The 25,471-nt window shown below is 40.9% G+C and overlaps 1 protein-coding gene across 9 annotated transcripts in view; it reads right to left on the bottom strand.

The window, feature by feature from the left end:
- Nucleotides 1-25,471, bottom strand: part of GALNT1 (polypeptide N-acetylgalactosaminyltransferase 1) — a 185,052-nt gene that overhangs the window by 40,695 nt on the left and 118,886 nt on the right. For all 9 annotated transcript variants that reach the window (XM_037889925.2, XM_043540428.1, XM_037889924.2 and 6 more), the window contains 4 exons: nt 18,866-19,073; nt 14,338-14,508; nt 11,719-11,836; nt 9,439-9,619 (listed from right to left, as the gene is read on the bottom strand). In XM_037889925.2, the coding sequence (XP_037745853.1) occupies nt 9,439-9,619; nt 11,719-11,836; nt 14,338-14,508; nt 18,866-19,073 (678 nt within the window). The remainder of the gene's footprint in view (nt 1-9,438; nt 9,620-11,718; nt 11,837-14,337; nt 14,509-18,865; nt 19,074-25,471) is intronic.

Here is a 25,471-nt window from a genome sequence, read left to right as displayed (position 1 = left end):
CTGATACTTTGTGTGTATATCTGTATTTAGGCATCTGTCCATATTTCACTGTTACATACAGATATAGTTACAATGTGACATATACAACCAGAAAAAAAACCCTACATTTTGAGCTCAGTTAGCCTGGACAGTTGTTGAGCAACTAAACCCGTGATGTAAGGAGATTGGAGGTGAGGGCACCATATGTCAATATGAATATCTGTGTTCTCATTGGTATATCTTGAAGTAAATTAACTACACTATTTTATAAAATAAATTCCCTGAGTTTTAAAGCTTCATCTGAGCCTATTGTGAAAATGCAATAAATAAAATAATAAAATCCACCTTTACACAATTTCTCCCATGTACCCCCCTGGGGTACACATGACAATTTGGGAACCCCTGTGCTAGGAGATCTGAAAGGTTGAGGAATTGGGAGGCATGTCCCACAGTTTTCAGAAAGGTCATGGGTATGGCACAGGACCCCAGCCACAATTACTCCAGTGGTCCCTGTCTCTAGAAATCTGGTGGGCACTGATAATGGAATTCCCATGATAAAGGCAAAGGACGGCGTCATCGTCTACCCCACGAGCAAGAGGCATAATACTCTACCTCAGACCCAGAATCGCCTGATCATGGTTGTGTTGTGCCAAGGTCCAGGGGTGTTGTTCTGGAGACATAACAGCAGGGACAGCATGATGGGTTCAACCCTGGACTGGATCAGTCAAGAAAGCACTGGATTCTCTGAAGATCTAGTGCCCCATGGTACCAAGGGCTGATCATGACTCTGATGTAAATAAGTAGCCGGGGCTTGAGGATCCACCGGAACCCAGCTGGCTTGTCTCATGGGCCATTGGAGAGTCCAGCACAGAGATATTTCTGGTGCTGTTGTTGCGCCAAAATAGTTGGCGCCATATTGGGCATCTCAACGACCCAGCTGCCAGAGCTGACAACCTCTGATAAGAACAGGTTGGTACCAGGGAGTGTCTTGTCCCAGAGGATGCTTTACCTTGTCCTCCTGATTGTTTACTGGGGGATGGTACTGGTGGACCCTGATTTTAGAGCAGAGTTTGGTTTTGGCTCCTTCAATGAATAATGATCTGACTTTTTTGTGCTTCTTTCTCAGCACTGGAGAAGGAGATTGGTGCTGACTTTCAGAAGGGCGGTCTTCACTAATGACAAAGTATCCAGTGCCCACCTTAATAGGGAAGGTTATGGGGTGGTCATGGTGGCCTCATGAGCGTGTGATGCAGTCTCATCTTTCTGTGCTCTCTGTCCATGGTTTGAACTCCTTGCAAGTCTGGCAGTGGTCTGGAATGTGACACTCCTGAGGCACTTCAGGCAGGTGGAATGAGGGTCACTCGCTGGGGTAGATCTCTTGTAGTTGGCACAAGGCTTAAAACCCAGAGATCGATGCATATTCTGCTACGCTGCAAATAAGAGGGAACTGATGGTCCAAGAAAATAAAGAAAACCTACACTAATACTAATGAATACCACGAATTAACTGAATCAACTGAAGTTGCTTTAGTGGCAGTGGATGATCGCCTCCTATCAATGGATAGAGGACAAATATCCATTCTCATCTTCCTAGACCTCTGTGCAGCATTTGATATTAATGACCATGACACATCGCTGTCTCACCTAAGAGAGGTGATAGGAGTCCAGGGCAATGAGCTAAAATGGTATGAGTCCTTCTAGGAGGGATAAACCTTAAGCGCAGCGATGGGAAACTGCAACCTCCACCATTAGTCCCCTCACTTGCAGGGTTCCAGAAGGATCAATTTTCCCACTCCAGTATTTTTCCAACTACATGCAACCACTAGGTGAGCTGGTTAGACAACATGGACTCAAATGCCAGCAATATGCAGACGGCCCACAGCTCTATCTATCCATCACCATGTAACGACTGCACCACTACCACCAACACGGCCTAGAGTTTGGATGAAATCAGCTCATGGATGAAGGACACCTGTCTGAGCAAAACAGAGGCGATACTGGTGGGATAGAGGAAAATATTTTGAGTAGCTTGCAGCCATGGTGTAGTCTCCTTGAAATGCATGTTCACATCCACAACTGGTCAATTCAGTCTGTAGTCTAGGAGTACTGTTGGATTCATTTAATTGAAACGGAGCGCTCACACCACTACAGCCATGAGTTATGCTTCAGCAACTGGGAAACGGCAACTAGTTCAAAACTTTGTGCTGCATCTCCCCAGCAACACAGGCTACTATGACACATAGTATCTATCCTTCACTCTCTACAGTGGCTTCCCATAGAATTTTGAATCAAGTTTAAGGTCTCAAAGCATTCTATGACCTGGGCTCAGTACCTAAAAGCCATTTTAAAGCTCCAAGACAGAGCTCCTCTGGCACAGTGAAATTCAACAGTAAGAGTAAAGATCATCTGTTCAGGACACAACCATTTTCAGGCAGTCTGAGACTGTGAAATGAACTCCCTCAGGAACGAAGAACTATCACAAACTTCACCACTTTCTGCTCAAAGTGCAAGGCACATTTCTTTGACCTTGCCTTCCCTAATATAAACACATTGCAACAGATATATTTAACCAAAAAACACCTACCACACCAAAACACTCCACTACTCCACATGCTTCTCCCTCTGGGGTTAGGATGAGAACACAACATGTGGCTAATATGTAATCACATTGCTTAATGTACTATTACAATGTGCTCAGATACTTCAGTGAGAAGTGTGGTATATAAAAAAAACCTATACAGAATAGAATGCCAGTGTTCACAAAGAAAGTGCCAACAAGCTGTGGGCTCAACGATACTCAACTAAAGGCTGTGCATTGTAAACTCCTGATTTAGCTTTTTTTTTTTTAAGCTGAAAGACAAAAACCCAACACAGACAAAAATAAGGGCAATGATGTTAAAAACTGTAGGGGAACAAAAGATAATAAAAAAATTGAGGAAAGCTGCAAAAATCCTCAATACATCAAAATAATCCATAACACATTGTACATAATTACAGGTTAATCTTCAAGTTCTCATAATGCGAACAAACCAAAGTGCCTATAGTCTGTATGTGACTAAAGGAGAGAAAGTCACTGAGCAACCATTAGACACCCAGGTAAACTAAAAGGTAAATGGTACAGTATGTACAATGTTTTCCCTCAAGATTGTGTACATGTGAGTTTGAGAGAGATTTCTGTTAGTGACACCAGGGACACGTTATTTGTTGATGGTATTCAATGGGGAAATGCATTCTGGGTGTTTGAGGACAATGATAAGCAGCGACCTTTTAAACCCATTTCAATTTATCAATATATTTGCATACTTGAAATTAACCATTACTCAGAATAGTAATAGAAAAACAAACTAAAATAGGTTGAATCACCGAACATAGATTTTAATTGTGTTAGACAACATTTACAGGTACAAACTGCTGCACCTATATCACAATATTTCACCATGCTCCTTTGTCCCATTTTAAATGCTGTTTCCATTTTGTTTCTTTCTTCTTACAGAGGAAATTTGCACAATACCTCAAGCTAGGAAAACGCCTATTTCTAAAGCAAATGATTCTCCATAAAGACGACAGAAGATTGTCTTTTGTAATATTTTGCATATGCCTTTCAATCCATCTATGAATCATGTCATATGAAGCAGGAGCCTTACATTTATGTTGTGACCCAGATTGTTTTAAACAGAGCCTGTTTTTTAATTCTCAATTGGTGAAGAGCAAGCAGAGGTTTGGCATGCTTAAAAACTCAGACTATTTTACATTAAAATGTTCAAGGAATCACCAAACACAATTTTGCTGAAATTTATTTGCTATTTATCTCTAGCTTTTTTTGTTTTGGCCATCCCCCACCCCACCAAAATTGGCAACACTTCAATAATGACAATACAGGGCAGTAAACAAGCCATTATTAATTCACTATTGGTTTCACCTAATAGGGAAACAGTGTTTGATTAGAACAAACAATCTAGTGTAGAAAACACTAAGGTAAGCCTTTTTTGCTTAATTTGCTCTATGGGGAAAAATACTGGGGGAACTAATGACCAGGTTGATTTACAAGTATTAGTCTTAAAAGTCTAACCTAAAGTTCAGCTCTGTTTAGGTTTGTATTATGCTATCTTTCAGCAATTTCTAATTTAAAATTTAATGCACATTTAATTAGTAATTTGTCAACAAAACACCAATTTCAAATTCTAATAATATCGCTTCTGAAAAAAGGGCCTGACACATAAAACTATGGGTTTTTTTAGGTTAAATCTCTAACATAATTTCTATTTACAAAGGAGATTTCTCTTTCCTAAAAAAACACTTGTTTAAAATTAGTTGTTTGAAAAACAAGAGCACAGAATGTAGTATAAGCAGTTAGCTGCACTAAACAACACTGTAAACTTCCAGGACTCCTTCCTCCCCACACATCTCTAGAAAAGGTGACACCATGAGAATTTTGGTCTATCATGTTTAAGTCCTTGCTCATTGCTCTGTGAATTTGAACCTTAAGAAACTGTGTGTAATTTACATGAAAAACATTTCAGTTGAATTTGCACCATAACTATCACATATACAGTAACTCCTCACTTAAAGTCGTCCCTGTTAACATTGTTACCTTACTGATCAATTAGCGAACATGCTCCTTTAAAGTTGTGCAATGCTCCCTTATAATGTCTTTGGCAGCTGCCTGCTTTGTCCACTGCTTTCAGGAAAAGCATCCTGTTGTAGCTAGCTGGTGGGGGCTTGGAACCAGGGTGGACTGGCAGCCCCCCTATCAGCTTCCCGCTCCCCTAAGTTCCCTGTGCAGCAGCCACCCAGCAGGCTATCAATTGCCAGCAGTTCAGTTGTCCCTCCCCACACTGCCATGTGCTGCTCCTGCCCTCTGCCTTGGAACTGCTCTCCAGAGCCTCCTGCTTGCTGGGGGGGAGGAAAGGAGGGTTAATGTCAGGGTGTCCCCCTCCCCCCTGCTCCTGCACCCCACTTATCCCATCTTCACAGAGCAGGGGGACACACCACAGAGCTCAGGATGGAGGGAGGTTCCTGGCAGCAGCTGCTGCAGTCTCAGCTTGCTGATTAACTTAACAAGGCAGTGTACTTAAGAGTGGGTCAGGTACTTAAAGGGGAAATAAGAAAAGGAGTACTTGTGGCACCTTAGAGACTAACCAATTTATTTGAGCATGAGCTTTCGTGAGCTACAGCTCACTTAGTCTCTAAGGTGCCAGCAGTACTCCTTTTCTTTTTGCGAATACAGACTAACACGGCTGTTACTCTGAAACCTGCCATTAAAGGGGAAATGCGCATCTCTCTCTCTCTCACACATGGTGTGTGTCTGTCTGTCATGCTGTCTCCCTGCCCTCCATTCGTGCTGCCTTATAGCGTGAGGCTACATTAACAAGTTAACCCTTGAGGGCTCAACCAATTGCTAGTTCATCATTTAGCAGTAAGGCATTCCCTGGGAAATATCCACCCTCTGACTCCACCACCTCAGCCAAGCTTCACAATCATCATTGCTGTGTACAGTATTAAATGGTTTGTTTAAAACTTATAGTATGTGTGTGTATATGTCTTTTGTCTGGCAAAAAAAAATTCCCTGGGACCTGACCCCCCCATTTACATTAATTCTTATGGGGAAACTGGATTCGCTTAACATCGTTTCATTTAAAGTCGCATTTTTCAGAAACATAACTACAACATTAAGTGAGGAGTTACTGTTTTTTTTTTTTTTTTCTTTTCTTTTTTTGAATAGCTTCTCTTTGTGAAACAGAAGCCTTCCAGCTTACACAGAGCTCTTCTTCAGGTTGCTACACTCAACAGAAATACTGTATTCTGCAAACTGGAGACTGCATTAAACAGGCAATAGATGAGAAACTAAAAAACCATCAGTGACTTTACTTGTCTTTTCCTGGATGCCGAACTGCACTGGGAAACAGACCACTGATTGTAGAAGAAGAGCATACAAAAAGCTTCAGAAATCACATGTAACTATAGTGTCTAATATTTTTTATACTGATCCTTATTTAAAATAGGCTTTCCTAAAACTAAATGAACAGAGGCCATGGAAAATGTGTCACTTGATATCCTCTCTGGGTCTAACTTCTCCCCCATTCTACTAATATGCTGTACCATCATCAGGCAGTCCAGATTTGTGACCAGGCCTCTGGGGGAAGGCTAGATGAGTATTTTCTAAGCTGTAGAAATACCCAGAAATTAATGAATAATTTCCTCTTACCCTGAGTGCATTGGGTCAGGTAACAGATTTTCTGTTCTGACTCCTGACCTCTCACTAGTCCATCACTAATGAGAAAAAGCAAGACGTAAGAAGAATAGTGTGGAGGGACAGTAAAGACAGGAATCAGAAGTCAGATAAAGGATTTCCCTCTTCTCCATCTGAAACAATGATTATTCAGGAACCACCAAATGAAATATCTTCTGCTAAATGAAGTATCTATGGAGAAGAACAGACCAAGCTTTGTAATACTCGATGAAAGTGCTGAAAGGACCATACTGCTGGCCTACTGATTTCTTTTGAGATACATGGTGATCTTTCAGCCCAAGAAGTTGCCGTTAGAAGCTTTGATTCCCTCTCAGACTTGTACACCTGATGTGATATATGCACTGTTAACATTTGATCTATCTAGCTACTGATGCCATGAACATCCTGTTTCAAAGGCATCTTTGGTGGAAAGGCATGATTTTTTTTTTAATGGAATCAGTGAATTTAAAGATTTATCTTCATCACTCTGCAGATTGTGCTGTAATATTTTCTTTTGGTTCCTTACATTTGGGTAGAAGGAGAAGACAGCCCCCTGTAAGATATGGAAGAGTATGTTTGCCTGAGTTATAAAAGATTCAAATGTGCAGATTACTCTGTCATCATGAAATATGCAGTATAAGACTTGTGTCTGCAAAGAGTGTCTCTCAGATACTCTTCACTATGGTAATGGCACAAGAAAACAGGTTTTTATTGATAATAGGTATAAAGACAAGGTGATTGTTGCTTCAAAATGGTTGAGAAGTCAAGAATAGAAAAGCTCAGCGTAAGTGCCATGACTGAAAAATGCTTTTGGTGGTTAATTTGACCAAATAAGTTGCTCTGAAGAAACTGCACACCAAAAAATATCAGGTTCAGAAGAATGTACAGTGATAGAGTGAAGAAATGGCACAGAGTTCAAAAGCCATGTCAAATTATTCATATAAAAAAGTCCAGGATAGTGGAACTTGTGTTTTCTGGGATTGATCTTTTCATATTTGTACCAACAGAAGGACTTCACTGAGATTTTGAGCAGGCTGGTGGATGGGCCAACTGATTCTAACAACACTCTTATTACCACAGCTAAGTAGCCAAATTTTGGCTAGGATTTTCACTTTGAAACTAAGGTGGCTTGGATTTGTGTGACTGAGAAACCCCTGAGAAAGTAAATCTGGTCTGTAAATATGAATGAAAGACTTTGTACTAGTTCTATCAGGACTTCAGCAGTGACTAGCAAAATCCTTCTAGCATGTTTGGAGCTATTAGAATTATTGTTCCTTCTTAGCTTTCACTATTCTCCATTACTTTTCCCAGAACTGGAAGAAAAAAGTGTGTGGTAGTTTGCTGGGTGAGCAATGTAGTAGGGCAATGCTATTTTCAGGAGCTTTGGGTTGATCTCCCTTGTGAAGAATTTTCTGGCTTTCCTGTCCTTGCTGGATATGAACAGATCCAGGCAGAAGTGTCTGATGAAATTAAGATGATTTGAAAAACTTTTCTGTTCAAAGTCCATTCTTAGTTTGCAGTTTGGTGGCTCAGCTAGTCAGCTCTCTGATTTATGGGCCCTTTTGATAAACATCCCTTGAGTTTAGGCACATTTCCTCCAGAATAAAATCTGCAGAGCTTCTGCATTTAGTGAGTTATTTTTTCTACCCTGCTGGCTTATGTAAGTTACTGGTAATGGAAGGTAATGCATAGTACTAATCTTTTAAACTAGCAGATTAATGCATTTAGTAACTTCTGACATAGCCTATCTTTTCCATGGGTAACGTGTTGGTCCAGATAAGATTCTCACCTGAGAGACTGGCATCCTTGTAAGCACTCAGAGGTCAGAAATCACAGTGTATATACTGGTAAATTGAATATGTCCTATTTTGTGTTATTTTATGAATAAGTGGACCTTTGTGACTGAAAGCTGGAGAAGATTGATTAAAACAAGGAAGCAAATTTTGGATGCCTGAAGCTTTCCAAAACCCCTTCATCCCAACAACTAATCCTTCCCTCACTCCTTGTGACCTCCACAATACTATCTCCCTAATCCTAATCTCTTATCATAGCCTCCAACAGGTAGCATTCCTGGCTGGCTGGCATTCCTATTCTCTTTACCTTAGAAAAGGCTCCTACTAGCTTCGTTTTCTGTACTCATCATGCTCACATTTGTTATTAGTTCTCCAGTCTCTGTTGGGCCTTCAAATCAAGTCCCCAATTTAAATACTGTGAAAACTAATAATTGCCCATTACCATTACAGATGAACTACGTATTCCCAGGTGGGTAAACTGCAAATTGAGAGTTAAATGTAGGACTACCAGAACAGCTTGAATGCTCAATTCTATTGTCCTCCTAGATAGAAAATCACAGAAAAACAGGAACTGGATAGTGGGGTTCAGAGGAACAGATAACGGGGAACTAATTAAAGCCGATTTCATGGCCGACTGGTGCTCTTCTGGGAGCCAAGTCTGCTTCTCCCCAGGAATCCTCACCCGATGCATCCGATGAAGTGAGCTGTAGCTCACGAAAGCTCATGCTCAGATAAATTGGTTATTCTCTAAGGTGCCACAAGTACTCCTTTTCTTTTTGCGAATACAGACTAACATGGCTGTTACATTCCTGTCTTAAAGGATTCAGAGTAAAACATTTATAATTCTGAAGGCCACAACAGTAATTTGAAGGAGTCGAAGGAGATGCCTAGTTTCCACAAATATATATTCCCATACATTTACCTAAAACATAAAACTGACTGCTTTTTGCCTTTCTTGATAGATGAAAGGAAATTGCTTATTTGATTAAGCAGCAATGAATTTCAGCTGATCATATCTACCCTATTCAACCTGAAGTTATACGGAGAGAGCAGCCATGGGCCGTACTTCACGATATAAGAAGATGTATTTGGACTTTCGGCTACACTTCCAGCACTCTGTTTCCACAAGTGAACTTTCCATTGCACTTCTATTTTTGTGCACTTGAAGCTAATTCTTAACTTTCACATATGCATGTAAAAAGGACTTCAGGGCACACCTGCATCTGTTCGATTGGATAACAGAATTTTTTTTTTTTTTTTTTTTTTTTAAAAAAAGACCATTCCTTTAACAGAAATTGTTTTAAGTGATCTTTATTTTACTGGAAGGCCGTTCCTCCAGAATTACCAGCCTTTTTATTCAGAAGTACTTATTTTTCCTTTTAAATACACTCATATCTTCTACCTTGAATGGAATTATTTCACACTAAAGACTGCTCACCTGGGGAAATGATGTAAAAGAAATTCTTGAACTCATCCATCCAGACTTCTGCAAGCCGTCTGTTATTTTTGTTGATAATCTGTCCTGTGCCTCCTGGAAAAGTATAAGGAGTGGCTTTTCGGAACACATGTCCAACATGTGAACAGGTTACAATTTCCAAAGTGCCCCCGCACTGCCAAATCTGAAAATGATAGAACAGTCATTGCATAATTCAAAGTGGCCACAATTAAGGTGATTTTTAAAGAGTTTTTGTACCTAATGTCTTTTAGAGCTGGAAAAAATTCTGTTGCCCAAAAGTCAAGTGAAAATGTTCGTGTCCTGCTCACTAGAAGAGAATTTAAGAGGTGGCTGGGGGCAGACTGAGTGACATCAGGCACAACAGCACTGAGATGCCAGTCATGGACTGCTAGAGATGAATGGTAGGGCTCAGAGAATGAAGCAAAAAAGAGAAAAATGGAAGCAGCAAAGGTGTTACTTTGTCTTAAAAGTTCCTATTCATGGTGGATAAAAAAAAAAAAAAAAAAAAATCAGTGAAACAAAAATCCAGTTTAAATTTTTAAAAAATCTGAAGTACATTTTTTTTCAATAAACCTAATTAAATGTGAAATTATGACAACCTATGCTAAGACCTAAACTCACTAATATCTATTAAAACAATTTAAATTAAATAAAATATTCAAGCAGTACATGTTTCCTGCTGAAGATTTAAAGAAAGTCAAGCCACACTGAACGGGTGAAATGAACTGGCTTAACACCTGGAACTAGATTTTACTGAAGTGCTAAACCAGCTTTTGACAGCAATAACCTTCTCCAGATGCAGAGACAATATTTTCTTCATTTTAAATTTATTCAACTAGTTCAGTTCAATGATTAGTTCATACAAAGTTGAGAAACAGACTGGGAGTTGAAAAAGCAGGAAAGCTTGTTTTCCACTTCAAATCTATTGGGGGGGAGGAAGGGAGGGAAAGTGTTGAGAGGATGAAATCCACTAGTTCTAAAATCCTAAAATACATGACGACCAGAAACAAATCAGTTCATTTTCCTAACTACTGATAATACTTCCTTTGTTTTATAAATCCGTTTTAAATGCAAAGCATGTTTTGAGAAACTTTTTCTTATGCATCCATCACAATCAAGGTAGTTTTATTTAACTAATAATTTTAAAATGCTGGGTTTTGTATATTTTTAGTTGAATTCCGAACTCTTTCCTAATGCAGCTTGACACAAATCACAAGTAAAAAATTAAGTTAGTAAATAAGAAATGTCATTCAGCCTTTTCTAACCTAACAAAAAAGTAAAAATTAAGAATTTGAATAAATAATATATTAAGATATAATTAAATAAATGTGAAGAGATACAGTACATCATCCTACTTCGAAAAGAGAAGTACCAAATTTAGAGTAAAAGTTACATTTGGCTGCAAATTAACATGTTTTAATGGTTGCCAACCAATGAGAATTAACCTTTTGTAAAGAAAAAAATGTACAAATGCAAAACAAGTTTAAAATTGATTTTTTTAAATCAAGTTTCTTGCTTGCTGATTTAAAATCAATCAATCCGCCCTGTTTTTATTACTAGATTTCTTTGTAAAATGTAACAAGATCCAGAAGTTTTTGTTCTCGATAAGATTATCTGAACTTAGTCTGGAAGACCTTTTCAATTTTACTCTGAGCCCCAAAAGATAGCAGCTTAAAATTCTTGTTGATGTGTTTAACTTAGCTATAGTAGCAGTAACCCTCATACACTCTGGCTGAAAGCAAAGAAGGGAATGATGAACATTATCATTTGGTAGTCACCCAACATGGAATGTATTTCAGAAATATGGACAATACTAGGTAGATCCCACATCCATAAAAGGATGCAACCACTAAGTTGTAAATGACTGAAAGAGGGTTCATAACGGAAACATGAGCTTTTATTGGAAGGTTAAGCCACACATCACTGATGTCAGCTTAGCTTATGTCTCTCCAAGATGCTACTCTAACAGAGCTTCTAAACAGGCAAATGTTAGTTGATTTTTGAAATACTTATTTTTCTTTAAATGAAAATTCTATGTCCAAACATTTTTGTCTCACGGCTCTGTAGACTGCAAACTTGACATTTTCCTTTACTGACAATATAGCACTTTCAATAGTTCGCACGAGAAATTACACAAAAATTAAGTTGCTATCTGTGCTTGGATAATAAAGGTACAAGGACTGCAACAGGTTACCATTTTTACAACTTAAACTGTCCTAAATTAAGAAGTAAAGCACTGAACCAAATGGAATTGCAGCTTACCCTGAAAGAAATTTCTAGGTTTTCTCCTCCCCATATATCCATTCCAGCATCATATGTTCCAATTTCCTGAAAGTAATCCCTGTCTATTGAAAAAAGGCCTCCTGCCATTGTGGGTGTCCTGAAAGAAGACAAATATGTAAAGGCATTTTAAAGGCAGAATACTGGACATTTTGAATACACATGTAGAGAAAGGTATAAACCACATCTTTTCCATACCATTTAAGCATCTTTGGGTTTTTTACTTAGTTTACTTTTTATTCTTTGCCTCTTTCCTTCAAATCTTTTGTTTTCCTTACTTTTATTTCATACCTGTATCTTATTGCACTGTAACTAAACCATTTCCTGGAGGACTAGATGGCCTACGTGATTAATGGTGTGATACAAAGCCTTTCACTTCCACATCAACTGTTCAAGCAGCTCTCAGTTTGCAATGACTGAAAGTTGTTGCCAATTAATGGTGTAGTGGCCTGTGAAACTCAGTTAGCATTTTTAATCTAGTTCCTAGTCAATAAATGTCCACCTGACATCTGAATTAGCGCTATGTTGGCGAGTTTCAGCAGAGGGACAACTTAAGAGGTCCAGTGCTTACGTCAGTCTTTCCTCCCTAAAACTACTCTCTATAGGTCATGACACAGGAAGTGGATAAGCTGCTAATGCCCATAGGATAGATAGAAATCTTCCATCTCCAAGGCTGGCACCTTACAAAAGGCATTAATTTCCTGAAGAAAAAACATGTTTTCTTTAGACCATTCCTCAAGAAGAAAGCATCACAGTCCAAGTACTGCTGGCCATGATTACTTTCAATATATTACAGTGTTCACAGAAACAAACAAACACTGTAATCAGGGATACATATAGAGCTCCATTACAACCCCTTTTTCAGATACTAAAAAGTTTCTCAAAAATGTGCTAACCAATTTGCAAAATCTCCTAAACTTCAATTATTTACTTGCTTTTTAATGACAAAATCAGTGTTCTTATCTCGTATGTATGTAGGGTACTTTGACTACATTAAATTGACAGCATGCTTTCATATGACTTCTATCAGCAATTTCATGTATTCAGAAATGGTTTGAACTAAGTTTTTACAAACGGCAACTGTGCACCTGCAGTTAAGTGTAGGTTCAATAAACTTTGCAAGCAATTGCATGCAAAACAGCTAGATACATCACGCACAACACTTATATAGATTCCTAAAATAATATCAAGCCCTGGAAAGGAGCTCTTAAGTTTCTGAATCTTTGTAATGGAACAGAAGATAACAGCTACCTCCACATATCTATTGTTAGTAATATCTGACACGTTTTAATTCAAAATGGAGCCACTGACTGTAAAAATACAAGTAGATACTACAAGAGTAAGTACTATACAGGCAAGACGGTGAGATCTACAGACAACCTGAGTGTATTCATGTTTAATTTAAACCACTAAAATCAATCACCCTCCCCGATCTAAATAAAAAGATCTCATTACAAATAAAATCAATGTATAACTGTCACATCACTGAATCATAAATGTTTCCTCTCCTAGAATAAAAGATAGAAAGAAAAGAAAAGAAAAAGGCAAACATCAATAAAAAACTGTACGTTATTTATGAAGTATGTGGGGATCTCATTTGTTCATTTAAACTCTCCATTAAATTGATAAATCATTAGGTATGTTTTAAAATAAAGTTATAAGAAATCTGTTTTTTCCTTCATTATTAGTTTAATCTAAAAAACACATTTAGCAAGATCTCCTCATCACAATACAGCCTTCATACTATACTATTACTCTAAACATGCCAAACTGCTGATAAATCATACCTCACTAATTACTGGACAGTAGAACCTCAAAGATACGAACACCAGAGTTATAGAGTGGCAACCAGACACCATATGAAACCGGAAGTAACCAATTAGACAGCAGAAGAGATCCCACCCTCCCACCCCAAAAAAAAAGCAGCAGCAAATACTATATTGTGTATTGGTTCTTAAAAGTGGGCACATCTGGGCTGCCTGTCACCACCTCCACCCCGACTTACAGCTAGAAAGTGAAGACGCTGAGATTCGCGGGCAAAGCTATCAGCCGCTGCTGCCAGCCCAAGGTAGCCAGAGCAGATGCAGCACTGGGGTCTATGCTGCTTTCCTATAGGCTGTGGGTGCTATTTTCACCCCATCCCCACCCCAACCAGGAGGGAAACACAAGCTTGCACAGGCCAAGGAAAGAAGCTGTCCTACAAGGAAGCTGCCTAGCTGCCTCTGGAATCTGACCCAGAGCGTGAACTGCTGGAGCTGCGTTTTGTTCAGAATTACGAACATTTCAGAAAAAAGAGAAGGACGACTTGTGGCACCTTAGAGACTAACAAATTTATCTGAGCATAAGCTCACGAAAGCTTATGCTCAAATAAATTTGTTAGTCTCTAAGGTGCCACAAGTCCTCCTTTTCTTTTTGCGGATACAGACTAACACGGCTGCTACTCTGGAACATTTCAGAGTTACAAACAACCTCCATTCCCGAGGTGTCTGTAACTCTGAGGTTCTACCGTATGTAAAAACTAATCTGGAAAGGAGACCACAAAATAATAATGAACTATTTTAGGTATTTGATAATTAAACTAATAAAATCAATTCCCCTTACCTGACAGGAAGGGTCCGATCACCTTTCCTTCGGTCCATTTCTCTCTGAGGAACAGGATACCAGCGGAAATTCAACTTCCAGTTGAATCCACCATAGGTCATATCAGAGCCTGCCATATATTCAAAGGTGTCATCACTGATTACATCAATGATAGGACACACTACTGTTCTCCTAAAGAGAGAAGTGCCAAAACCTATTAGTAAAAGTGACCAACAGCTGTGTCTTTTGTCTCTTACCTACTGTAGAGAACAAGCATCCCTTCAAACTTACAGTAAACATGAAGCCTTTAGCCAGGACGCATGGACATTTTACTAAATTAAAAGAGTTTTTACTATTCCATTTGTAATGGTATTTGCCTACCAGGGAGAGTGCACATTTGTCCTGGTTTTGGTAATGGCTTAATTTTTATTATTACTACTGTACTTAACATTAACAGTGCTTTACGTCTTCAAAGAACTAAACAAACATTAACTAATCATTCCTCAAAACACTCCTGGAGTAATCAATAAGGAGTAATTATCCTCATCTTACACATAAGAAAACTAAGGTGTAAAGTGATCAGGACTTTCCAATGCCACACAGTGACCCAGGATTATAAAACTTTTTGGTCCCTAGACGTATGCTCAAGATATCTTACATGTTTTGAAGTAAAAATTTGGTCTTTGCTCTGGGGGAATACTCAGATAACATCGACAAATGGATGTAATGAAGCAACTCTGGTTAACAAATACACTGATGTAATGTAGAGATCTTCAATAGGAAGAAACCACTCGTCCTTTGTCCTATTCTTTAGAAGGTGAATTCTGAGATCGTAATCAGCTTAACACTCTTGGAATGCATTCTGACAACTCTCTGTGGTCACATTACCTTTCTTGGAAAAAGTCACATCAAGATATGATTCGAAGGTGCCTTTCAGTGGTGCATCCTGCACCACTATTTATCCAATGATAATCTCACAAGAAAAAACATTATTAAGAAGAAATTACAGTATTTTACCCTTGAAGTCGTTATTAAGTAGAGTTCCCAACAAAACTTCATTTCTTGCAAATTGTTGTTAATGCACCACATTTTTGTATTGATAATTTAGATGTTAAATTTATCTCTCAGTAATTTACTCCAGCCAGGTTTATTTTAAACACAAAACTGAAATCTGCATCACTAGCACACAAAAGAAATTATTTAGGCTGGTTATTTTAATAAACTGCCCCCACAACTGCAGGGGTACTGCATGGAACTAACATATACAAACGACGTTTCATAAAGCATCCTCATAAGTCCTGCATCTTTTCTTTGCTCCCCCGACCAAACTGAAATTCTTTCACACTAGCAGAATGTTTCGTGTGCCTTAATAGCATGTACCAGAAAAAAAAGTATCAGCAGAAAGTTTCTCAATTTCCAACTACAATATAGATGAATGTAGCTCAAATAATCATCGTAACTTTAGAAAACAGTTTCCCAAAGACCAGGTCATAGAGTTTTAGGCCAGAAGGGACCACTAGATAATCTAGTCCAACGGTGGGCAACCTGCGACTCGTCAGGGTAATCCACTAACAGGCCACCAGACAGTTTACATTTGCCCAGCCACCCGCAGTTCCCAGTGCCCGTGATTCATCATTCCTGGCTAATGGGAGCTGAGGGAAGCAGTGCGGGTCACAGGGACATGCTGGCTGCTGCTTCCTGCAGCTCCCATTAGCCAGGAATGATGAACCACGGGCACTGGGAACTGCAGGTGGCTGGGCAAATGTAAACAAACTGTCTGGCGGCCTGCCAGTGGATTACCCTGATGGGCCACGTGCGGCCCGTGTGCCGGAGGTTGCCCCCACTGATCTAGTCTGAACTCCTGTATATCACAGGCCACCAACAACACACGTCACTCACACATTACACCCAACAATGGAAATGAGATCAAAGTATTATAACACACAACAGACTAGAACAGGGGTCTCACACTCGAATCACCAGGAGGGCCACATCGTCCGCCCCCCCGCTGCCCCTGCCCCCCACTCCACCCCCGCCCCTGCCCATGGGGTGCACTGGGGGCTCAGGGCAGGGGGTTGGGGTGCAGGAGGGAGTGCGGGGTATGGCAGGGGTTGGGGTGCAGCAGGGGGCTCAGAGCAGGGAGTTGGGGTACAGGAGGGGGGCGGGGTGTGGCAGGGGGTTGGGCTACAGGCAGGGGGCTCAGGGTAGGGAGTTGGGGTGCAAGGTGCAGGAGGGGTTTGGATTCCAGCCTGGCGCAGCTTACCTTGAGCGGCTCCGGGATGGCAGGCGTGCGCACTGGGGCCAGGTTAGGCTCCCTGCCTGCCTGGCCACGGCCCCGTGCCACTCTGCTCCGGGAAGTGGTGAGCACCCTGTCCCTGCGACCCCGAAGGGAGAGGGAGCAGAGAACTCCATGAGCAGAGTTCCCCGTTCCCGGCCAATGGGAGCTTCAGGGGAGGTAACCATAGGCAAGAACAGCTCACTGAGTTCTCTGCTCCCCCTGCCCCCCGGGGTCACAGGGAAGGGGTGCCTGCCACTTGCCGGCGCGGGGCCCTCAGCACCATGGAGTTGGCAAATCTGAGGGCCAGATCCAAAGCCCTAAGGGGCCGGAGTTTGCTCACCCCTGGCCTGGAGGTAGGCTGGGGACGCGGCATGCTGGGGAGGGGATGGGGGGGCTGCAGGGAGCTTGGTGGGTCGTAGGGAAGAACCCCGCGGGCTGCATACTCAGAGGCCTAGCCAACTCTGGTTACTGTCCCATCTCCAGCAGTAGCCATCCTGATACTTCAGACGGAGATAAAAAACCTTCAAGAACACATCGTAAACGGGAAAAAAAAAATCCCTTCCTGACCTGTTAGTGGCCAGCTGAAATCCTGACGCATGAGCTTTAGGAACTTAAGACAAACTGGAAGAGAGCCGCAGGGCTGTTGAGCTCTGTCCCCTACCATTCCAAGCTACCCCATCATACAATTGCACTCATAAGTTTGCCCAGCGCTCTTAAACTAATTACATTGTTTGTCCCCACAATTCTTATTGAGAGGCTGTTCCAGAACCTCACCTCACTGATTCTTAGAAACTTTTTAAATTTCCACCCTGGATTTGTTCATGGTGAGTTTATATTCATTTGTTCTTGTCTTATTTTACAGTATAGTACTCATTCACAGGTGATTTATAACTTTAAATACAGCCTTTATATATACAAAGGAACCATGAGAACCCCAAAACTGTGGAACTGACTAAATTTTTGAAACCAGTTGGTTTATCACGAGTTCAAGGCTCTGATGGTTCTTTATAGTAAATATAGCAGGGAAATCTAAAGTTACCTAATAAATATATTTGCTATGTGTAAGTGTTTGTGTTTTCTGAAAAAAGATATTAACGAACAAGAGGACACCAGATGATTTGAGAGATTATGCTACGCTTGGTAACTAGTCTAGATTAGCAAACTATATTATGAAATACTACCAGATCTGAATCAAGACAATGCTCATCTTTTCTTACTATTCCTTTAATATGTATATTCTTTGAAGGTTAACATTTTTATTAAAAACCTGGCTCTCCTCTCACTTCCAAACTATACCTCCAGAACAATAAAGTATAACTTCAACATTTTAATTACCATTTAAAATATTGAGTTTTGATAGGAGAGCTGTTATAACATATAGCAGTGTAACAGTGAATTGTTCTTACAACTTTAGTTCTCAAACTAAATTGTTTCCAGCAATGACTAAACTCTACTGTGTAAACAAGAACATTAAAAGCTTCCCCCTGCAATTATGCCAGTGGATCTCAACCCTAACATATAACACTTCAACAGCTCTTTTATTCTGAATACATCAAGCAGAAACTGGCAATTAGTAGTTAATGAATGTCAGCTAGGGAAAGCCCACTACCAACATCTTGCTCATATAGGTATCTACACCACTCTCCCTCACTCATCTTTTTGTTAGGTTGTGACCAGAATGATCTTTTAGAACTTCCCCACAGGCTGTTCTTCCAGGTGGGTGAGAAGGTGGGTGCAGGCGAAGGAGCTCCAGAACGTTACTCTCAGTTTTATTATGTTTCTTTCACTAGACTGGGTGAGTATTTAACTCAGGGCTTGCAGTGGTGCACATTGCATTGCTGAGTGAAGACACTACCTATGCTGATGGGAGAGATAACTGAGCAACGCAGTTATACTGACATCAGGAGTTCGGTCGGTATAATTGCGTCGCTCAGGTGTGTGCATTTTCCAAACCCGAGTGATGCAGTCATACTGACATAAGTTGTAGACCAAGGCTTAGTCAGGACATGTACAGACAAAATATTTCAATGTAAGTTAAATTTAACAGCAAGTTTTGCTTTTTAAAAGCTCCCCTGTATTAGCATTTCATATGAACACTAGTTTTAATCACACATTTGTGAAATTCTGGGAAATTACAAAATTAATCCACTACTTCAAAGTAGGTTAACAATATGTTCAGCTGAAGCTGATAAACTAAGTTAAATCTGCAGTAAAAGTATTCCTTACTAACCTTTACAAAATTAGAACATTAACAAATAAATTGATAATTACCTGTCAACTTTGATTCGTGCCAACAGAGGTTCAAGCCATCCTACTGTACATTCACAATGAGCATCTAAGAAGGTGATGACCTGACCTTTGGAAGCAGCAGCCCCCTTCAACCTGGCTCTGATCAATCCAGAACGTTGCTCCATTCGAATCACATAAACTGGTACTTTTAACTTTTTCACATAGTTTTCCAGGGGTCTCTTCAGAAAGTCTGCAAAATGTGACCAATCAATAAGAAATATGAATTAAGATAACATGGTAATGATATAACTAGCTCCAGTAGCTCTGTAGCTGTACAATGTAACTGTACAATCTGTGGTCCAGATTCACAAGCACACACAGTAATCTCATTTCAGCAGTACTTCTAACTCATTAAGGGTACAAAGAAAAACAGAAGAAAAGATCAATCATACTGAAATCTACATGAGTGATCAATCAGTGGGAAAGAAACCAAGCTGTTCACTAAAAGGGGAGTCTTCAACCTCTCAGACCATAAGCTGCAACACCACAAGTCTCAGATGTTAACAACGTGCCACATGACTTGGATGTTAAAATACTTTAAAAATGTCTGCTGCATATCTACAAAAGGACATTTAACATTTTTCTTTAAGTCTTCAACCTAAGGCTGCTCTTTCAAATATGCCTCCCACTCGCATATTAATACTTAGCTTTGTACTTTGAATTTGTATAGTTTCATTTGCAAACCTGCACAGATTTGTGCTCTCAACTGTTGAAGTGATTGTGTGCCTACCTGTGAATAACACTTTGAAAGTTATTTTTTTTAAATGGGAGGCTACCATTTTATGTGAAATAATTTGGCTGTCAGCATTTATCAGTAAGGTTATACCACTGTTCTGAGATGCTATAATGGAGACTACAGTTCTAGGACTTCCAATCCTTTAGGAGATTGGAACTAGAGAAATTGAGATGATGATATGAAGTCTTACTTGCCCAGAAATGGCTGAGTATTGTTGTATTCTGAGAATGGATATGAAAGCTACAGGGAAAGGAGCATCAGAATACCACAGCAAGAAACAACCTCCCAATACTTCAGCAAAAGACAATGTGAAACACGGAGCTATGAAACAAGGGACATCATTTATTCACATCGGTTTCTCTGTTCCTTTTTCCTGCTCAATTTCCCTTATTCCCTTCTCTCACTGCATACCATGAAAGAGATGGGGAATGTAAGATGCTTACATTAGGATCAATTGAGATAACCAAGTTTTTGCAGCAGTAGACATATGTCATCTTCTCTGCAGCCACATAGGCTCAGGCTGCCAAGGTGGCTGCAGACTCAGTCTTGGAAGGATTAGATTTTTATTGGTAAATGTCAATTTCACCGCATGCACACAAACCAATGAAATTTTTTTTTCCATATATCAGAGGTTCTCAAACTGTGGGCCGGGACCGCAAAGTGGGTTGCGACCCCATTTTAAAGGGATCACCAGGGCTGGTGTTAAGACTGGCTGGGGCCCGGGGCATAGCCCAAGCCCCACTGCCCAGGGCTCGGGCTTCAGCTGCAGGCCGGGATGGTAGGGCTCATGTTACAGCCCCCCCCCCCCCCCCCCCCCCGATGAAGCCCTTTGGCTTCGCTCCCAATGCCTGTAGCAGCGGGGCTCAGGCTTCAGTCCCCCTTCTTGGGATCATGTAGTAATTTTTGTTGTCAGAAGGGGGTTAAGGTGCAATGAAGTTTAAGAACCCCTGGCATAGACAATTGATATTTACAGATAAAGAAAAATGCTGCTTGAGAATTTATAGCTTGGATTTACAACTATTTACTTGGTATATTTTGATATGTGATGTTGGCAATTGTCACTGTTATAAAACTTTTAAAATCTCAGTGTCTACCATCAGTGTTTGAACCCACCCCATTGTCTGTTCTCCCCATAAATTTTTACAGTTATGATAAATTAAGTAGATAAAAATTGAAGAAATGCTTAAAAAGAATTGACACTATCCACAAAAATTATGTAAAAAAATATAATTCTGTAAAGCCTACTTATCTATCTATGGTGGGAGGTATTCACTTCATTACCAGAAAGTAATGAGGAGAGTAGCAGACTATGAGACAGTTTGACGGTATGGGTTCTGTGGTCCTATAATTAAGGAGAATTAGGATCCTAGAGGTAATGGTAGCATGACAAATGGGAATGAGGATATGGAGGTAGATATTACCATATCTGAGGTAGAAGTGAAACTCGAACAGCTTAATGGGACTAAATCAGGGCGCCCAGATAATCTTCATCCAAGAATATTAAAGGAATTGGCACATGAAATTGCAAGCCCATTAGCAAGAATTTTTAATGAATCTGTAAACTCAGGGGTTGTACCGTATGATTGGAGAATTGCTAACATAGTTCCTATTTTTAAGAAAGGGGAAAAAAAAGTGATCCGGATAACTATAGGCCTGTTAGTTTGACATCTGTAGCATGCAAGGTCTTGGAAAAAATTTTGAAGGAGAAAGTAGTTAAGGACATTGAGGTCAATGGTAAATGGGACAAAATACAACATGGTTTTACAAAAGGTAGATCATGCCAAACCAACCTGATCTCCTTCTTTGAGAAAGTAACAGATTTTTTAGACAAAGGAAACGCAGTGGATCTAATTTACCTAGATTTCAGTAAGGCGTTTGATACCGTGCCACATGGGGAATTATTAGTTAAACTGGAAAAGATGAGGATCAATAGGAAAACTGAAAGGTGGATAAGGAATTGGTTAAAGGGGAGACTACAACAGGTCCTACTGAAAGGTGAACTGTCAGGCTGGAGGGAGGTTACCGGTGGAGTTCCTCAAGGATCGGTTTTGGGACCAATCTTTTTACTACTGACCTCGGCACAAAAAGTGGGAGTGTGCTAATAAAGTTTGTGGATGATACAAAGCTGGGAGGTATTGCCAATTTAGAGAAGGACAGGGATATCATACAGGAGGATCTGGATGACCTTGTAAACTGGAGTAATAGTAATAAGATGAAATTTAATAGTGAGAAGTGTAAGGTCATGCATTTAGGGATTAATAACAAGAATTTTAGTTATAAGCTGGGGACGCAGCAATTAGAAGTAACGGGAGGAGGAGAAGGACCTCGGAGTATTGGTTGATCACAGGATGACTATGAGCGGCCAATGTGATATGGCTGTGAAAAAAGCTAATGCGGTCTTGGGATGCAGCAGGAGAGGTATTTCCAGTAGGGATAAGGAGGTTTTAGTACCGTTATACAAGGTACTGGTGAGACCTCACCTGGAATACTGTGTGCAGTTCTGGTCTCCCATGTTTAAGAAGGATGAATTCAAACTGGAACAGGTACAGAGAAGGGCTACTAGGATGATCCGAGGAATGGAAAACTTGTCTTATGAAAGGAGACTCAAGGAGCTTGGCTTGTTTAGCCTAACTAAAAGAAGGTTGAGGCGAGATATGATTGCTCTCTATAAATATATCAGAGGGATAAATACCAGAGAGGAATTATTTAAGCTCAATACCAATGTGGACACAAGAACAAATGGATATAAACTGGCCACCAAGAAGTTTAGACTTGAAATTAGACAAAGGTTTCTAACCATCAGAGGAGTGAAGTTTTGGAATAGACTTCCAAGGGAAGCAGTGGGGGCAAAAGATCTATCTGGCTTTAAGATTAAACTCGATAAGTTTATGGAGGAGATGGTAGGATGGGATAACATGGGTTTGGTAATTAAATATTCATGGTAAATAGGCCCAATGGCCTATGATGGGATATTAGATGGGGTGGGATCTGAGTTACTACATAGAATTCTTTCCTGGGTATCTGGCTGGTGAATCTTGCCCATATGCTCAGGGTTTAGCTGATCACCATATTTGGGGTCGGGAAGGAATTTTCCTCCAGGGCAGATTGGAAGAGGCCCTGGAGGTTTTTCGCCTTCCTCTGTAGCATGGGGCATGGGTCACTTGCAGGAGGATTCAAACCACGATTTGAGGACTTCAATAGCTCAGACATAGGTGAGAGGTTTTTCACAGGAGTGGTGGGTGAAATTCTGTGGCCTGCGTTGTGCAGGAGGTCAGACTAGATGATCATAATGGTCCCTTCTGACCTAAATATCTAATATCTATGAGAATTTCCTCGCATGTAGATTTAATACATGACTAATTTCATTTTTGCTTCCTTTAGAATTTCAGTTTCTGCCTAAGGTGTTCATATTAATTTATCACCAACTCCTCACAGCTAAAATAAAAGGCAAAATCACCTAAACATAAATGAATATTTGAACTGCCAAACGACCAAATAGCTCTCCTTAAGAAAAGGAAGAGGAGGTTACTCACCCTGTGCAGTAACTGACGTTCTTCGAGATGAGTGTCCCTGTGGGTGCTCCACTCCAGGTGTTGGTGTGTCCCTGCGCCTTCGCTCGGAGATTTTTACAGCAGTACTCGTACCGGTTGCGCATGCGCAGAGCTTGCGCTCCCCCCCCCCCCCCCGAGTGTACCTTAATAGTACGCATGCGCGACCGGTCTCAGTTCCTTCTCTGCAACGGAGGCTACCCCAACTCTAAAGTAGAGGGGAGGAGAGCGGGTAGTGGACACCCACAGGGACACTCATCTCAAGGAATGTCAGTTACTGCACAGGGTGGGTAACCTCCTCTTCGAGAGAGAGATGTCCCTGTGGGTGCTCCACTCCAGGTGACTTAAAAGCAGTGTATCTCAAGGAGGTAGGGACTTCGGATTGGGTAGAAATGCAGTAGATAAATACAGCTCTGCCTAATCGTGTATCTGAGTAAGGGCACAGTGTTTAACAAAAGCGTGTTCAGAAGACTAAGCGGCTGCTTTACAGATGTCAGTCGGGGAACTTTGCGTAGAAAAGCCACAGAAGTAGCCATCGATCTAGTGGAGTGAGTTCTGATGTCTGCTGAAGGCGTAACTTTCTGTATCTGATAAGAGAGTCAGATACAGTCAGAAACCCATTTTGAAAGTCTCTGGGTAGAAATAGGTGTCCCTCTGGACCGCTCCACAATGGAGTCTAGAAGAATTCCTAAAGGGCTTGGTTCTATTCAAATAGAAAGACAAAGCCCTGCATACATTTAGGGTATGCATTGTGGATTCACAAGAGTTCGCATGTGGTTTAGAAAAGCAGGTCGGCAGGTGTATCAGTTCATTGATGTGGAATGACGAATGGACCTTTGGAAGAAATTTGGGATGTAATCGAAGGGTAACTCTGTCCTTAAAAAAAATAGGGTATATGATGGTCTACCATGAGAGCTGCTATTTCTCCTGCCCATCTGGCAGAAGTGATTGCCACTAAGAATGCTGTTTTCATAGAAAGGTGTAAGAGGAAGCAAGTGGCTAGGGATTCAAATGGTTGTTGAGTTAAGCAAGATAATACTAAGTGAAGGTCCCACGGAGGAGTAGGAGGTCTAACATCCGGGTATAGGGATTGGAGTCCTTTGAGAAAACGTTTAGTGATCGGATGGGCAAACACAGAGGTATCATCAATTTTGTTGTGGAAAGTTGTAACAACAGCTAGGTGGATTTTGATGGAGCTGAAAGAAAGGCCAGACTGTGAGGTCTAACAGGTAGTCGAGTATACGAGGAAGAGGTGCAGACATAGGAGACAGTTGTTTAGATGAGCACCATAGTGTGAATCGCTTCCACTTCTGGAGATAGGTGGTGCGAATAGGTTGTGTTCTGCTATGTAGGAGCACTCTTAGAACTTCCTCAGAGCATGCTAGTTAGTTTTGGGAGAACCACGTAGGAACCAAGTTTGAGGTGAAGCATGGACAGGCTGGGGTGTAGAAATCGGCCGTGTTGCTGCAATAGGAGGTTTGGACTGAGAGGCAACGAAATTGGTGGTCAAGTTGACATTCTGGTGAGGAATGGGAACCACGGTTGTCTGGGCCACGATGAGGCAATCAGGATCACCGTGGCATGATCTGTTCCTATCTTTGTCAGAACTCTGTGGAGAATCGGGATCAGGGGAAAAGCATAGAGTAAGTTCCGGTGCCATGGAATCATAAACGCATCTCCCAGGGAGTGTTTGACCAGTCCCGCTCTGGAGCAAAATTCGGGGCATTTCGTGTTCTCCGCAGTTGCAAAAAGGTCTATGGTTGGGTAGCCCCAAATGCGGAATACGCTGGTGATGATCATGTCGTTCATCTCCCATTCGTGGTCCCAGGGAAAGCGTCTGCTTAATTTGTCCGCTGTGATATTCATAGTTTCGGGAAGGTAAGCGGCGGATATCCAGATATTGTTCACAAGGCACCAGTTCCAGAGTTTCATGGCTCCTGTGCAAAGCGAGTGAGAGCGAGCGCCTCCCTGACTGTTTACATAGAACATGCAGGCAATACTGTCTGGCATTATCCATACATGTTGGTTCCGGATTAAGAGGAGGAAGTGACGGCAGGCATTGCTTATAGCTCGAAGTTCTAGGACATTTATGTGCAGGGAGATTTCAGCTGAAGACCATTGCCCCGGGTGGTGTGATGTAACATGTGAGCACCCGAGCCTCTGAGGGATGATTCGGAAGTCATTATGATGGATGGAGTCTCCTGGAGAAAGGGGACTCCAGAGCAGATGTTGGAGGGAACTGTCCACCATAGGTGAGTGTCTTTGACTAGGAAAGGTATGGATAGAGGTTTGTTTACGGCATGC

This window comes from Chelonia mydas, chromosome 2, assembly GCF_015237465.2.
Source record: "Chelonia mydas isolate rCheMyd1 chromosome 2, rCheMyd1.pri.v2, whole genome shotgun sequence".
In the NCBI taxonomy this organism is placed as follows: Eukaryota; Metazoa; Chordata; order Testudines; family Cheloniidae; genus Chelonia; species Chelonia mydas.
This window is presented reverse-complemented; position numbering and strand designations above follow the sequence as displayed.